At 48.4% G+C, this 14,913-nt stretch overlaps 5 protein-coding genes across 5 annotated transcripts; 3 read left to right on the plus strand and 2 right to left on the minus strand.

Moving 5' to 3' along the window:
- Window positions 1–663: 663 nt before the first annotated feature.
- Window positions 664–4,478, minus strand: BP5553_07638 (ARM repeat-containing protein; the record flags this gene model as incomplete). The annotated part of the gene is made up of 2 exons (XM_032016261.1): window positions 664–771; window positions 834–4,478. 2 exons carry the CDS (start codon window positions 4,476–4,478, stop codon window positions 664–666), a joined length of 3,753 nt encoding a protein of 1,250 aa, XP_031867492.1.
- A 783-nt stretch (window positions 4,479–5,261) lies between these two features.
- On the minus strand, window positions 5,262–6,481 carry BP5553_07639 (Arp2 complex 34 kDa subunit; the record flags this gene model as incomplete). The annotated part of the gene is made up of 6 exons (XM_032016262.1): window positions 5,262–5,344; window positions 5,393–5,441; window positions 5,491–5,591; window positions 5,639–6,061; window positions 6,118–6,359; window positions 6,420–6,481. 6 exons carry the CDS (start codon window positions 6,479–6,481, stop codon window positions 5,262–5,264), a joined length of 960 nt encoding a protein of 319 aa, XP_031867493.1.
- Window positions 6,482–6,740: 259 nt separating this feature from the next.
- Window positions 6,741–9,715, plus strand: BP5553_07640 (WD40 repeat-like protein; the record flags this gene model as incomplete). The annotated part of the gene is made up of 2 exons (XM_032016263.1): window positions 6,741–6,757; window positions 6,814–9,715. 2 exons carry the CDS (start codon window positions 6,741–6,743, stop codon window positions 9,713–9,715), a joined length of 2,919 nt encoding a protein of 972 aa, XP_031867494.1.
- Window positions 9,716–10,365: 650 nt separating this feature from the next.
- BP5553_07641 (putative acyl-CoA dehydrogenase family member 10) lies at window positions 10,366–11,818 on the plus strand (the record flags this gene model as incomplete). The annotated part of the gene is made up of 5 exons (XM_032016264.1): window positions 10,366–10,464; window positions 10,522–10,817; window positions 10,873–11,193; window positions 11,244–11,605; window positions 11,703–11,818. The coding sequence occupies 5 exons, from the start codon at window positions 10,366–10,368 to the stop codon at window positions 11,816–11,818; spliced, it is 1,194 nt and encodes a 397-aa protein (XP_031867495.1).
- Window positions 11,819–12,686: 868 nt separating this feature from the next.
- BP5553_07642 (uncharacterized protein) lies at window positions 12,687–13,070 on the plus strand (the record flags this gene model as incomplete). Its single annotated transcript, XM_032016265.1, has 2 exons — window positions 12,687–12,870; window positions 12,916–13,070. The coding sequence occupies 2 exons, from the start codon at window positions 12,687–12,689 to the stop codon at window positions 13,068–13,070; spliced, it is 339 nt and encodes a 112-aa protein (XP_031867496.1).
- Between the last annotated feature and the right edge of the window lie 1,843 nt (window positions 13,071–14,913).

Raw genomic sequence — 14,913 nt, forward strand, 5'->3', positions numbered from 1 at the left:
GGAACTGAAACCATGTGGGCGGAAGGTTACAGAAGGTTTCGATGGGCTCGCCGATCACTGTGACGATCGATCGAACGTTGAAGCCACCAAGCGGGTTATTTGCGTGATTTGGGTCGCCTGGCGTTTTACCACAGAGCCTCCATCCAGGTATCCGTTCACAATCTCTTTTTTTTGGTGGGACAGAGATAGATTTGGAATTCCGATATGTTTCTGGTATACTAAATCCACATCTTCGGAATGCCACAAGCAAATATGTCGCCTGTGGAATGGACCCCGGCAGATCTCCAGTCCGGCGGAGAGGGCTCTACCGAAATTGATCAATGACTTGTCATTCTTGACGTTGGGGAGTAGTTGGATGGCGATCGAGCACTAAGTATCCAGGGAACGCGGAGGAGATCTAGCACGACACCGCTTGCAGATATACTAGAATCCTGTCAAATGACTATAGCGAGCAAGCTATCTTAGGTAGGAGGAGGCCCAATACCAGAATTAGTTTACCAAAGTTGGTAGGCAGCTAGGGGTACGACAAGTGCCCAAGTTCAGAGGTAGCAAGGTATACTGTGTCACAAGCACTAGGAAGATCAGTGACTGATTGATATACACGATCCCATTATCATACATGACAACGCTGCGCCCGCTTCCTAATTGAAACACCAGCCTAAATTAAATAATAATCCCCAGTTCAGGTCGATCCATCTTCTCGTCATCCAGATTAGGATAGTAAGGTACAATCGCATCGGCAGATTGGACATAGCAATCGTTGTACAGGCGCTACTAATTGTCAGCAAATAATCCTTGGTTGAATAAAAAGGTGGTGGATGAAGAGAGCTTACCCAATAAGGTTGTCGAACTTTCCGTGCTGGATGGAAGAGGCCTGCCCACACATAGTTCATGGTGAGACCCGGTCCGATAGCCATACGAATAGCGTCAATGGCTTCGATTATTCGGTCGATGACGTGGGGGCTGGTTTCAAAAAGATTAGGATAAAGCAGATTGAGAAGATGAAGCATGGCATCTTCACACCCAAGGCCAACGACGCCGAGGGCCACATGTTTAACGACGGAAGCCGCGGTCTGTCGATGCACTTGATCCCTATCGATCAAAGCGTCTTCGAGCAATGGCGTTACAGCATAGACATAGTCTTTAGCCATCTCGCCAATGTATTCAAAGAGGAAGGAGAGCGACTTGAGGACACCATTCTGAACGTTCAGCTCAGGGACTCGGTACTCATTCATAAGTGCAGGAAGGACGGTAAAAGGCGCGCAGGTTTCGGCGACGATTCCAATGGCAACGGCGGTACACACGCGCGACTGACGTTCTTGGACCCGAAGATTGTTAAGGAGAGTTGCCAAGACATCCTGAGGTCCGATGGCTTTGGCGATGAAGCCAAATGTGTTGTTGGCTGCTCTTCGGATACCTTTCTTGTGTGCCTTCAACATGTCCAAAAGTTCGAAGCAGATTCTCATCCACTCCCTGGCATTGACACTTTCGGGACCTCGATCCGCAATACGACCGACCAAGTCGATGGTGTTTTCTTGCACCTTCTCGTGCCGATTGCGTAAAATTGGTGTCAGTCTGGGGAGTAGATCCTTGATGGGCGGTTGCATCTGGCTAATACCCACGACAGTAACGATAGAACGTAGAGCACCAAGGATTGAGCCGAGAACTTCGGGATACTCTTCTCCAAGATATTCGTAAAGAACAATACCAAGTTTGCCCATCAACGCATCTTCGCCGCACTGCTTCATAACCATTGCAATGCGAGAGATCAAGTCTGCCGCTTGTTGTCGAACCGTAGCAGACTTGTTATTCAACCGCCAGAGAATTGTGCTAACAATCTGGGGAAGGTACGGCTTGCACCGGGTCCCAAGTGCATTGACAACAGTGCCAAAGCCGTTGAGCATAACAATATCCTCAACGCTTTGTTCCTGAAAGGAGTGTAATATCCCGTCAATCAACCGTTCTTCCAATCGTTCGCTGATATCCGCGGCGCCCAGACTCGCAATGACTTTCTCGACAGTTTCCACTGTCATTTTCCGATATGCTTCGCTCTCGTCCTTGAGGTTATTAACTATCCGTTCAACAATTTCCCCAACGCCAACCTTTTGACCCAGATCAACCGTAGTTTCTACAACCTGCCTGTAATTTCGCTTGTCCAAAGCCATGCGCCGTACCCAGAAACTCTTGAAGAACTCGTCCAGAACATGCTCCTTCAGATATCCTGCTGTTACGCCGTCGGTCCCGGCACATTGTGAGACTACCTTTAGCACAACTTTCTTCATCTCCTCATCTGGAGATGAAAATTCTCGCAGTAGAATCTCCATAATTTGACTCGTGTAGTAGTTGGCATATTCCTCGTCCATTAACGGGATAATGTAGCCGACAGCCTTCAGGAATCCTGCGAGACCCTTTCCGCGTTGCTTGCGAGCACCGGTCCAGAGCGGATTCAAGATATCATCGAAACTTTCGATACCATAGGGGTTGGCTGCCTCAGCTAAAGCCGCAATTGCCAAGCTCGTCACAGTTCGAACTTTGGTTTGGTCGTCGTTCAGATTGCCACCAATACAATCCACTAGACCTTTAAGATGTGGTAGCACCGCACAACCCATCAATATTGGGATTTGTTGAACGATCTTCACACCTGTATGCCTTGCCTGCCACGATTTCTTGCTCCTGCAAACCGCTCGCAAGAATGGAAGCAACGCTGGTATACCTAGGGCCGAGGCAACAACAGCAAAGGCTCTTGCAGTGGTATTACGAACGTACTCGTCGACATGATCAATATCTGGTCGCATGGTGCTGATCATGTGCGCCAGACCAGCAGCTTTACTAAGATTGGAGATAATCTCACGACCTTCGACCCGCGCATAGTAATCCTGATCGATCAACAGCGGTTCAATAACAACCAGAATTTTGTGGACGTAGGGTCTAACAAGATCATCAAGCTTGTAAAGAACCCGGTCGATGACCTTGACCAGCAGATGCCGCTCCTGATCTTCTAAGGTCTTTTCCATAAGTAGCGGAAGTATTTGATTGAAGAGAGGGCCGGCACCAAATTGACGTGCATTATCTGTGAGTTGACGGAGGGCAGTTTTTCGCATTGGAGGTGTGCCATTCTTCACTTTCAGTAGCAGTCTCATAATCTTCCGCTCTTTAAGTTCCTCCACACTCATGGTATTCTCGTCGCTTCCGTCCGTCAGCTTCCCGAAATATGCCATATCCTCCGCTTTGAAGAACTGCAGATCACCCACTCCTGGAATTTCCGTTGGGAGTTGTTTACCCAGAGCCCTTCCGCTTTCCGGATCTTGCATCATAAAACCGCCGAACCCAGAAGCGCCTCCGGCAGGAGCAGGAGTCGCCATGAGCTTTTGGGCGACAGTTCGTATAGGAGCATATCCAGGGGGGGGATCTAGAATTTTGTAGCCTTCTGTGGGTAACATCAAATCGAGCTCTTCATCTGATAAAGGGGCGTTTCTCATCGAAATATCCGTTCCGAAGGCGGTGGGCATCACCGGGCCACCCATCTGTGACGGATGCATTGGCGTAACAAGACCTTGGTTACCTATCGGCGTAGCAGCAGGAGCTTGGTCCCATCTGGACCGCCGTCGGGGGGTCTCATCCACGGCGGCGGCGCCCGGAGCAGGTGTCTGATCCCACCTCGAACGTTTGGTTTTAGTCTCCGCAGGTTGGGTAGTCGTCGCGTCTATAGAGGTGGAACCCATATCCCATCGCTGTTTTCGTTTGCGGCCTGCGGTTACGACTTCTGTAGCTCCCGCGTCCTTATTCTCCTTATCGCTCGGAGAGCGGCTGCCCTCTTTAGCCAAGGTGGCTTTGTGATGAACGACCTCACCGTTGGCCGCCTTCTCCTCTATCGCCCTTCTAACCCTCTCCTCTTCCCTCTCCAGTTCTCTTCGGCCCATAACTTCCCGGTAGCTCTCGCCATCTTCCGTAGCTCCAGCCTGCCTGTTCGCAGCAAATGGATCGGCTCTGGTGGGCGTTAAAACACGGTCTAGCCGACGTTTCTGGTAATCAGTTTCGCGGTCCGCAATCCGCGCACTTTTCTCCCTGCCCAGAAGGATATCCTCTTCCTCAACCCCATTGCCGTGAGCAAATTCGTTCATCTGCTCCTTGGAAGCTGTATATTGGCCAACCAGCCGCCTGCTGGTATCCTCTTCCATTTCGTCATCATCGCCATCTGCTACAGCGATGGAAGTATTATATCCCGCGAACTTATCACCGCCATCGCGCTCGTAGAGTGTCGTATCGAAGCTTTCGGTCAGGGAAGCCTTGGTGGATACATCAGTTCGCTGACTCGACGGATCAAATGTCTTTGACCCCTTCTTACCAGCAGAAGCGGCATTCCGCTCGGCCTGCAGCTTCCTGATCGTCTCAAAGTCGGCGTCAGACATGGCGCATGTCGTTGTTGTTGTAGTCGCGGTTGTGCTGTCGTGAGGAGCTGGAAGGTCAATATCATACATTATCAATTTTGCCTCATAGGAGATTTAGCGCCAACTCACGTGATAATAATACGATACACCACACGTGACTGTCCGTAGGACGCCCACGTACATAATAGTCACAGTTTGAATATAAATGTTTAGTATTAGAATTATAGCAATTGCTTAAGTCTAAGGGTTTTTATGTTCAACTGTCCGAATAAATTGTCTCCTAACATGTCTTGGTGGGACTCTAATCCGCAATCTAACGGTGGATACTTGAAGGTAGCCATCTACTAGAACAACGAAGATGTCTCTATATTTGAATATTTTGCAGATAGGATTGAGCCCCTGGGGTATAGATCTCCGATATTTATAGACAATTTGTTGTGCTTTCTAGTACTGTCTCGATGTATGCCCATACCTTGCCAAGACAGCATATGGTTTAAACATTATCCTTTATTCCTATCTTGGCCGCTGCAACGAACCACAAAGTAATACCATGCTGCGTTTATTAGTGGTCACAGAAGTGTGAATAAGTAGGGAAGCCGAAGAGGAAGGAGTAGCAAAGAAATAGAGGAGTGGGGGTGGAAAAGTAGAGAAGATTGATCCTGTAGTCTAGCGTCTAGACTTTCTAAGCAGGGGTTTAAATAGAAAGGCGCAACCGCTCTATAAATCGAATAATGGGCTCTGTTACTGGAAATGCCGATCAACATGGTAGTCATCTTTTTACTTCAGTTATCGCTATACGGGTTGGGGAATTTGGTCGTGGATGAAAATGAAGGGTTATGGACAATGATATTGAAGTGGTATTTCAACATGCATTTAGCTGCCCTGCACCTTAAAAGTCCTGCCACTGGCTGTCTTTCTCTCCTTTTCTTCGTTCTCTGGTCGGGCTCGTCGGAGCACTATATAAAGTTAGCCACAGTCAAAATCTTTCCTCTCATATTGCTCACCCTGGAGGAAATCCGCTGTACGTCTCCGCATTCTCGAATGGATATAAGCCTAATGTTAATTAGCAATGCGCTTGTGATAATCAAAACCGCTAATCTACCTTTGAGGCTTTGATATGATAGTGAAAGTAATCACGGAAAGTCTGAATATGAGAGATAACCTCGTCTCTTCTTTGGCGGGTCAGATGTCTTGGAAAGAGGACTGGATCGATTAGCAACGAGGATAAAATTGACTTTTTCCAGCCGTACCGAAAGTAACGTAGCCAATCTCCGCATTTCCACCATTGTTGACTCCAGGCACACCCTGGAGTTCTAGGGGAGGATCTGTCCTGTATAAAACCTGTGGAGCATTTTGGATGGCTCTCCTCCGCGCGTCAACGAACTCTTGGATGAAAACCTTGCCAAAAACCCGGTCCGTCTCTTCTCGGAATATTGTGCTGAAAATGACAGTCACTCTATCGTGGCTGGCTTTGATATAGATGGCTTCTTCATCGCGGTAGTGGATTGCTTTGACTTCACCACCTTCCAGAACTCCTTGGGGCGCCTCCTCTGACGTAAATTTAGAGGCTTCTTCTTCCAACTGGTGGTGTTCATCAAATGCATTCTCGAATGGTGCGGCCATTGCATTTCGCTTCAACAATGACACTCTTCGAATCAAGTCGTCTCGGGCCTCTAGGTGAGACGTTCGGGTTAATTGAAGCATTTACACATAGCAGCAAGGTACGAACCTGTATCATCTGGCAGATTATCCAAGTCTATTTGTACGGAGAAGTCATAACCCGCCTCGGGAGACACAACGTATGGCCCATATTCCCGTTCGAGAACCTGCTGAGCACCGTATTGCAAGAGGTCATTGAAGCATCGTACTTGGATGGAAACCAGTATTTTCGATTTGGATTCGGGAGTAGAAATATGGAAGGTGACCCCGTCGAAGTCCGAGACGGTCTGGTCAATGTTGACAGGCGGTAAGCTTGAAATCAAGTCAGCGCGAGGGTTAGGCAGAGCAGGGAAGTAATAACAAACACCATACCCTGAGAAGCGCTCTGTGAGTACAGATTGGATCAAGACATTCTGATAGTCGAGGAGCAGCATCTTGCGTCTGGAGGAGTTGCGCAAGGAGTGTGACCTTTCGTGCGTCTTCTAGCCGCGATATTGGGCTTGTTTGTTCGGTGCCTTTGGATTTGGAGGCTGATCGTCGTGGACGTGGGCGCGGTGGGGCATCGGTAGCCGCGAGCCGCCTGCGTCCGTGCTGCGATATGCGGAACGGTGCTTATCTGCAGCACTAACAAAATATTTATCAACTGGACAAAAAAATTGTCGCCGCATTTTGACCTCCACAGTAAAACCAAAGATGGTCAAATCGTACCTGTAAGTCTTGTCTACTGGGTTGCGCAGGGTCACTTGGCTTACACAGAAGGTTTTAGAAAATACGAGCATTCGAAAACCTTCGGACTCGTCAATTCCGGTACGGCAAATGTTGTTTGGTCTGCAGGAGATTTGAGCCCATCGCGGGGTGGCAGCGGCAATGGCTCCGGGCACGCGATCGTCGGTGCAAACGAAGACGTTCTCTGCTGGGACATACGAAAGGGGGAATTACTGAGTCGTTGGTCAGATAAGGACTGCAAATCGCAAGTCACAGCCATTGCGCAAAGCCAGGTCGATCGGGACGTATATGCAGTCGGATACGAAGATGGGAGTATACGACTCTGGGACTCGAAGATTGCTACGGTCATCGTTAGCTTTAATGGTCATCGATCTGCTATAACGGCTCTTGCATTCGACAAGTCTGGAGTTAGATTGGCTAGCGGTTCCAAGGACACGGACGTCATTATATGGGACTTGGTGGCCGAATTGGGCCTGTTCAAGTTAAGAGGACACAAGGATCAAATAACCGGTTTGAAATTTGTTCAGCCAGAGCCAGAGGAAGAACATGAAGAGGATGGAAACGGCGCTGTCAGATCCCATAACGAATCGACCGACGACGGTTTTCTGTTAACCACCGGGAAAGACGCGCTTATCAAGCTATGGGATATCTCCTCCCAGCACTGTATAGAGACACATGTGGCTCAGACGAATGGTGAATGTTGGGCTCTTGCTATTACTCATGACTATAGCGGGTGTATAACAGCTGGGAAGGACGGGGAACTGAAGATCTGGTCAATTGATACCGCTGGGCTTTGCCGCCTATCGAAGCAAGTCGATAGCATCGCCGAGCATCAATATCTCCATAGTCGCGGTGTATTGCACCGACAAGGGAAAGACAAGTCTACCGGAGTCAGCTTCCATTCACGAAATGATTATTTTGCGATCCACGGGTCAGAGAAGGCGGTCGAGATCTGGAGGATCAGAACCGAAGATGAAGTGAGGAAAAGTCTGGCACGAAAACGTAAAAGAAGACGAGAAAAGCTCGCAACCGCGGGAGAAAAGGCCGATGTGGAAGGTGATGCCGTGGAGCTGGACGAGAAGTCTGAGGATATGTCAGCCGCCGAAATTACCGATTTCTTTGTCCCATATGTTATAGTCAGAACTGGGGGTAAAGTTCGCTCATTTGACTGGATTCGCACGAAGAGTTCAAAAACTATTCAACTCCTAATTGCTACAACAAACAATCAATTAGAAGTCTACAGCGTACCAACAAAAGACAAGACGAAAAAGACCAAGAGCGATGATCTACCTGATTATTCAAGGACATTATCGGTGGAACTACCTGGCCACCGAGCTGATATCAGGGCGCTGTCACTTAGCTCAGATGACCGGATGCTTGCATCTGCTTCTAACGGTGGGTTGAAAGTATGGAACGTACGGACTAGAACCTGCATTCGAACATTTGAATGCGGTTATGCGTTATGTACTGCGTTTCTGCCTGGCGATAAGATTGTAGTTGTGGGCACCAAGTCTGGAGATCTGGAACTTTTCGACGTTGCGTCAGCTGCTATGCTAGATACGGTGAAGGCTCATGAAGGTGCAATATGGACTCTGCAAGTACATCCAGATGGGCGATCTTTAGCCTCCGGGAGCGCCGATAAAACATCCAAGTTCTGGAATTTTGAGATTTTCCAGGAAGAAATTCCCGGAACGAAACGAACAACGCCTCGATTAAGACTTGTTCACGCAAGGACACTCAAGGTCTCGGATGATATCCTCAGCCTTCGGTTCTCTCCAGATGCGCGACTTCTAGCAGTTGCTCTGCTAGATAATACAGTCAAGGTCTTCTTTGTTGACTCATTGAAGTTGTTCCTCAACTTGTATGGCCACAAGCTGCCCGTGCTAAATATGGACATCTCATATGACAGCAAGTTGATTGTGACATGTTCGGCCGATAAAAACATCCGACTTTGGGGTCTAGATTTTGGCGATTGCCACAAGGCTTTCTTTGCCCATCAGGACAGTATCCTTCAGGTTGCCTTCGTCCCACATAATCAAGATGGGAATGGGCACCATTTCTTCAGCACCAGCAAAGATAGAATGATCAAGTACTGGGACGGCGATAAATTCGAGCAAATCCAAAGACTGGATGGCCATCATAGCGAAATATGGGCTCTCGCGGTTAGCAAAACAGGCAACTTCATTGTCAGTGCCAGCCACGATAAGAGCATCAGGGTATGGGAGCAAACCGACGAGCAGATATTTTTAGAAGAAGAGCGGGAGAAAGAGCTGGAGGAGTTATATGAAAGTACGCTAACTACATCGCTGGAGCCGGACCACGACAAGGACGAGGAGACGACCGAGGTTGGAGCCGCGAGCAAGCAAACTGTCGAAACACTCATGGCTGGAGAGAAGATCGCTGAAGCTTTGGAAATTGGCATAGTTGACTTGCAGCTCATGGAAGAATGGGAAGCGGCCAAGTTGGCACAACCAAACACTGCTCCACCCTCGCGAAATCTCATTTTCATGGCGCTAGGTGGTATCAGCGCTGATGTCTATGTCATGGGAGTTTTGCGGAAAGTCAAGGCTGCAGCGCTTCAGGATGCGTTGCTGGTCCTTCCATTCTCAACGGTTCCCATGCTCTTTACATTCCTCAACATCTTCGCCATGAGGATGATGAACATACCGCTAACGTGTCGAATCCTGTTCTTCATGCTCAAGACCCACCACCGGCAGATTGTTGCCAGCAAGACGATGAGACTAATGCTTGATGGGATCCGCAGCAACCTGCGGCAAGCATTGAAGAGCCAGAAGGATGAGATGGGCTATAATCTTGCGGCTCTGCGGGTCATTGGTACTCAGGTAGTAGAAAAGGGGACCAGCGATTATGTGGATGAGGAGACTTGGGAGGAGAATGATGATAAGAGTGGGAAAAAGCGCGGATTTGTTCAGGTATCGTAAACTTCACCATGGTTGTGGCAAAAAAATTGTAGCATGGGTTGGCTTTTGGTAGATCTGGCGCTTTTGGTTGATACCCAAATATAGCTAATACTACCTTTCACGCTCATTTCAGTGATTGCGGTGCTGCCATCGGGTAGTGATATAAGGTATGGTATGTTGTCATTTCCTATAGTAAGTGCCTAGGTCGCTTCCATCAATCAGCTTCCCCATTAACCAAGATATATGGGCGTACAAAGCCCCCGTCTCGGGTAGATGATTGCCATAGGTTAAAAACATGAGAGATGTTCCAGCAACTCCTACCCATAGCTACTAAAATATCGTAGTTAATGCGAGTGGATTTGTGATGTTGAGAGTACTCGCTCAAGCCTGGTGCATCTCTCACTCTAAATAAATCGTATACAAATATCATATGACAATAAACATGCCAAAATCAACAGAAGTACAGTCGCCGCTATTATTAGAGTATCTGTCGTCGGCTTTTCCATTTACACCCCTGCCAGCCACTAGAGAGGGGATTCGGGGAGCTCGGTGGGGGTTTGCCGGGCCGAGGCACAGCTCCTCTGAACAACGACGGACTACAACAAACCCCTTAAGATGCCCCAACCCACCACAACGGCGTTCCTGATCCCTATACAGACTTTGCAATTACAATGGCCGGCGCCGTGAGACAACCTATTGACATCCAGTCACTGGAGCGTTACATTACCAAGAATGTCCCCGAGATCAAGGTCCCTATCGACATCAAACAGGTAGCACAGTCGAATGATCCCGAATCTTGGAACAGTTGAAGCTAATTGCTTGCATAGTTTGGATTCGGACAATCAAATCCTACGTATCAGCTTACCGCGAGCGATGGTATGAAATACGTGTTGCGCAAGAAGCCTCCAGGAAAACTAGTCTCCAAAACCGCACATAAAGTTGAGCGAGAATACCGCGTTATACATGCCTTAGAGAAAACGGATGTGCCTGTCCCGAAGACATACATTCTCTGCGAAGATGATAGTGTTGTTGGCACTCCGTTCTATATAATGGAATTTTTGGATGGAAGGATTATCGAGGATCCTACGATGCCAGATGTTACACCTGCCGAAAGGACAGAAATGTTAGTATCCGCCATGCCGGACATTGTGAATGGCTTTTAACAATTAGTGATTTAGGTGGCATGATGCCATAAGGACACTGGCGAAGCTGCATCGCATTAATCCAAAAGATGTCGGTTTGGAAAGTTTTGGCAAGCCATCGGGGTTCTATGACCGACAAATCAAGACCTTTACCACAATCAGCAAAGCACAAGCCGAAGGAGTCGATATTGAGACAAAAGAAATCGTTGGGCAGATTCCGCATATTGATGAGATCCTAGCATTTTTCAGTAGCCGGAGGTCACAGCCTAAGGATCGGGGTACTCCAATCCATGGCGACTACAAGATAGACAATCTGGTTTTCCATAAGACCGAGCCTCGGGTCATTGGTATATTAGAGTAAGTCCCTATAACTCCCTAAGACATACAATTTGTGTTGACTAGTTAAGTTGGGAAATGTCCACAATTGGCCATCCCCTTTCTGACCTCGTCAACCTGATAACACCCTATAACCTCCAAGGCGAGAGCGACCTTGACCATGCTCCGAGGTTCCAGGTAGGCGAAGTTCAAGGACTTCCGCGAATAGACCAGTTAATTAGTTGGTACGCGGGAATCGCGGGCTGGGATCCAGAACCGGATTTGAAGTGGGGTGTTGCGTTTGGTTTTTTCCGAGCGACCTGTATCTTTCAGGGAATCGCAGCAAGATACGCAGCAAGACAAGCAAGCAGTGCAAAGGCGAAGGAGGTTGGTGAACAGAGGCATCCGATGGGAGCGTTGGCTTGGAGGAGTGTTCAGAAGGCAATGCAACTGAGTAAGGAGAAGGCAAGGTTGTAGATTAGAGAAGTACAAAGCCTATATTTTCAAAATACAGTTCCCCTTCATACTTTGCTTTAACATTACCATCAAAGTTGAAATGGGTTTCCCGGCATTACCCTTGAAAACGCCCGGCGCTTCTCCAACTCCTATTTCCATTCAACCGCGTATAATCCCCACAGCTCAAGTTAAGCCCCGTTTACTACGCTAAGGGCACGGGGAGGGTGGCATGGCAATTAAATATCATGATTTATTTTCATAGTCTGTTAAGCATGGTTTGCCTTTGCCGGATATTTTAATCATGTTGACTCCATTCTGTTTGTGTATTGCTAGCATATGACGCTGTCACTAAGCTTTGCATATTAAACAACAACCAATTGCAAAGCTTTCACCTTCCTAGCCATGCGAGTTGCCAGTCCAGTCATCAAAGCATATACTTGTGCAGACCGCTTTTAAGACTCTGGCAGAACACAATCGTCGGTCACAAATAACCTCGAAGTCCTCATCGCATTGTCAACTGCGATTAAGAGAAGGTTCAGTTCCCACCCCATCTCTCACAACCACGTTCCTTCACCTCAGTTATGTCAGGCTGCATGATATGCTGGGGACCATCAACCGTCCAGGATATACTCGGCTTCTTCATAGGCACCATCTGCGGTATTGTCGCCTTCATTATCACTCTCAACCTGTTCGATCTGTACATCAGGCCGCGCTATATTCCCAACCTCCCTAGCTATTCATCAGATCTCTCCCTGGTAAGCCGCATACAGGTACTGGACGCTGGTCATTTTGAGCGGCAACGCATACGAGCACAAGCACGAGAGCACGCACGAGGGCTTGAACGTCGACGCGGGACGGAGCAACGTCCAGAGAGTCGGGCTAGAAGACTCTTGAATCCTGATCTCTCTGCATGGATTTGAGGGCCTCGTCGTTTTCTTCCCTTCAAACTCCGATATTCAAGAGGATCGCACGCAGAACAAATACCTACACATCACTTTCCACTCGGTTCGACTTTGGCTTTCGATCTTGGGCTTTCCTAGCCAAGCAGCCTCATCTCAGCAACGTCATTCCTACCAACCATGCCTCCATACAGGGCCGATACAATGGGTGTGGCAGGCCTCCTCAAATCTTTCCATCACCCCGATCCCGCTCCCTATCCCCCATCCCTCACACCTGACATCCTCACTTCTACGCCATTAGCACCAAACAACTTCACCGCGGATCCGGAACCTTACCTGGGCTACGAACCTCCCTGGCTACCAGGTACTAGTGGTTATATAGGAAAAGCAATAGGCTTGTTTGTAATAGGCGGTATCATGGGTGGCGCTGTATTCCTTATCACCTACCTATTTTGCTGCAAACGGATTCCGCGAAACGCCCGGCGGCGAGCACGGCGGGAGAGGAATACAGAGGAGCGACGCATGGTTTTAGACAATAGTTTCCGTTTGCCATGGTACCTTTAAACAGAAGGTTGCCGTCGCGGGTATGGCTATGAAAATTGGTACGTTCCTGGGGTGGGCAGTGGTTAAATTGGTCATCGGATGACTGGTCCCTTTCATGACCTTCTGTTTCACGTTCATTTTCATTTTCGGATGGTGGTTGATGTACAATAAATCATTACTACAGTGCCCATATGATGGGTTGGTAGGCAACTAGGAGACAATGGGCTGCAGGTCGGGTGCATATGCTCCTTGATCTTCAGCTCATAACAAGTTGGGCTTTTGCGGTAGGAAGATTCGAGCCAATATGCAACATTTGCAATGAACAAGCACGTCGATAATTTTAAATTCTTATTCTTCTACTAATAATTACTGTGAAATTACGACTGCGCCGTCCCACTGATGGGGTTATGGGATGTCAGGGCTGTCTTATGAATTATTGGGTGACCTAAAACCACCCAATAACGAAGAGTGATAAATTAAAAGGGCATCGAAATGGTAATCCTGGAGTAGCTACATGGCCCAGAAGATATGGTTCGCGGCATGGTGAAATACGAGACTAGTGGTGGTATGATGCTGCAGGAGACGCGACAGCAGTATTCATGGGCATCCAAATATCGCAGCTCCCAAGTTTTAAGTACTTTATTTGGATGGTTGAGACCTTAGCTAAGAAGTAGCTCTATCTTCATACCTAGCTGTTCTGTTTAGGTGCCAAGGGGCGATAGGATGTCTATCTTTGGAATAGGAAGCCAAGTCCCCTCCTGCAAAATGGTATCATAGATTATTTTCTCCAATGATATACACGTGCCACCCCTTAACGCCATGAAAAACTACCACACAAACTTGCATCCAATATTCCTACAAGGTTGGCCGTGTCACCGTTTCCGCCCCGTTATACCCCCCTATCCACAAGATGAGGCACGGAAACACAATCATTTTACTCCTTCCGACATCTCCAAATATGCTCAAGCTCGTACAAGCCCATAGAAAAGTGTCCAAGTCAACACAAACCCACTCAGCCCCTCCAGCAATCCACCCGTCCAAAGCTCCATGCTCCCTCTGAAATAGGTCTCCATCCCCCCTTTGACATTGTTCGGCCGCACCCGGAGCGAATATACGAGCGCCGAGGTGAGCAGAGAGAAGAGGAAGTAGAAGATAAACCCGGAGTAGGATTCGAGGCCTAGGATCCCAGCACCGACGCCGAAGAGAGATGCTGTGAGATTGTGGAGTGTTGTGAGTGTCTGGACAAAAATAATGTGGTCAGCGGGTGAGCAGTTGAATGATAGGGTGATAAACGAGGGGCTCGACGGAAGTAGAGGTTGTAGAGGATGAGTGACGGTTCAGAGAGGTGTAAGGGTGTAGCATCGTTGGCTAAGCATAAATATGCGGCTGGCTGGAAATTTCTGGAGGCGGGGTCCAGGATAATGGTCGGCATTGAGAGGGAGGGGTGCATTGAGTTTTACAGGGAGAAGACATATGTCCCACTGAGGTAATTTCGGGACGAACCTTGGTGTTGTGCACGACAGAGTCTTGCACAATAGGGCTGATTTGCAGCTCCCTTTCCGTAAGCATGGCTGATTCCTTCTGCTGTAAACTGTCTCGGTGAACGAGGGTGTGGCGTGCGTATAAGCGGAGAGTGTCTCCAAACTGGGATTCAGATAAAATTTGTTGCGAAATTTAGCTGATTCGCATTATTCGGGAGGAGGATGAGGGATGAGGTGAGGCTGGTGAAGTCAACACAGTAAGGTCGGAGCTTATGTTCTTGGGCGCTGCCGCGGTTTAAGGTTAACTGACCCTGATTGGGTTGGTCGGCGGGCGGCAAGATGCACACGCGCCGGGATACGCGCGCTTACGGTACATGGGAGCT

Source organism: Venustampulla echinocandica (assembly GCF_003357145.1).
Source record: "Venustampulla echinocandica strain BP 5553 chromosome Unknown scaffold_6, whole genome shotgun sequence".
In the NCBI taxonomy this organism is placed as follows: Eukaryota; Fungi; Ascomycota; class Leotiomycetes; order Helotiales; family Pleuroascaceae; genus Venustampulla; species Venustampulla echinocandica.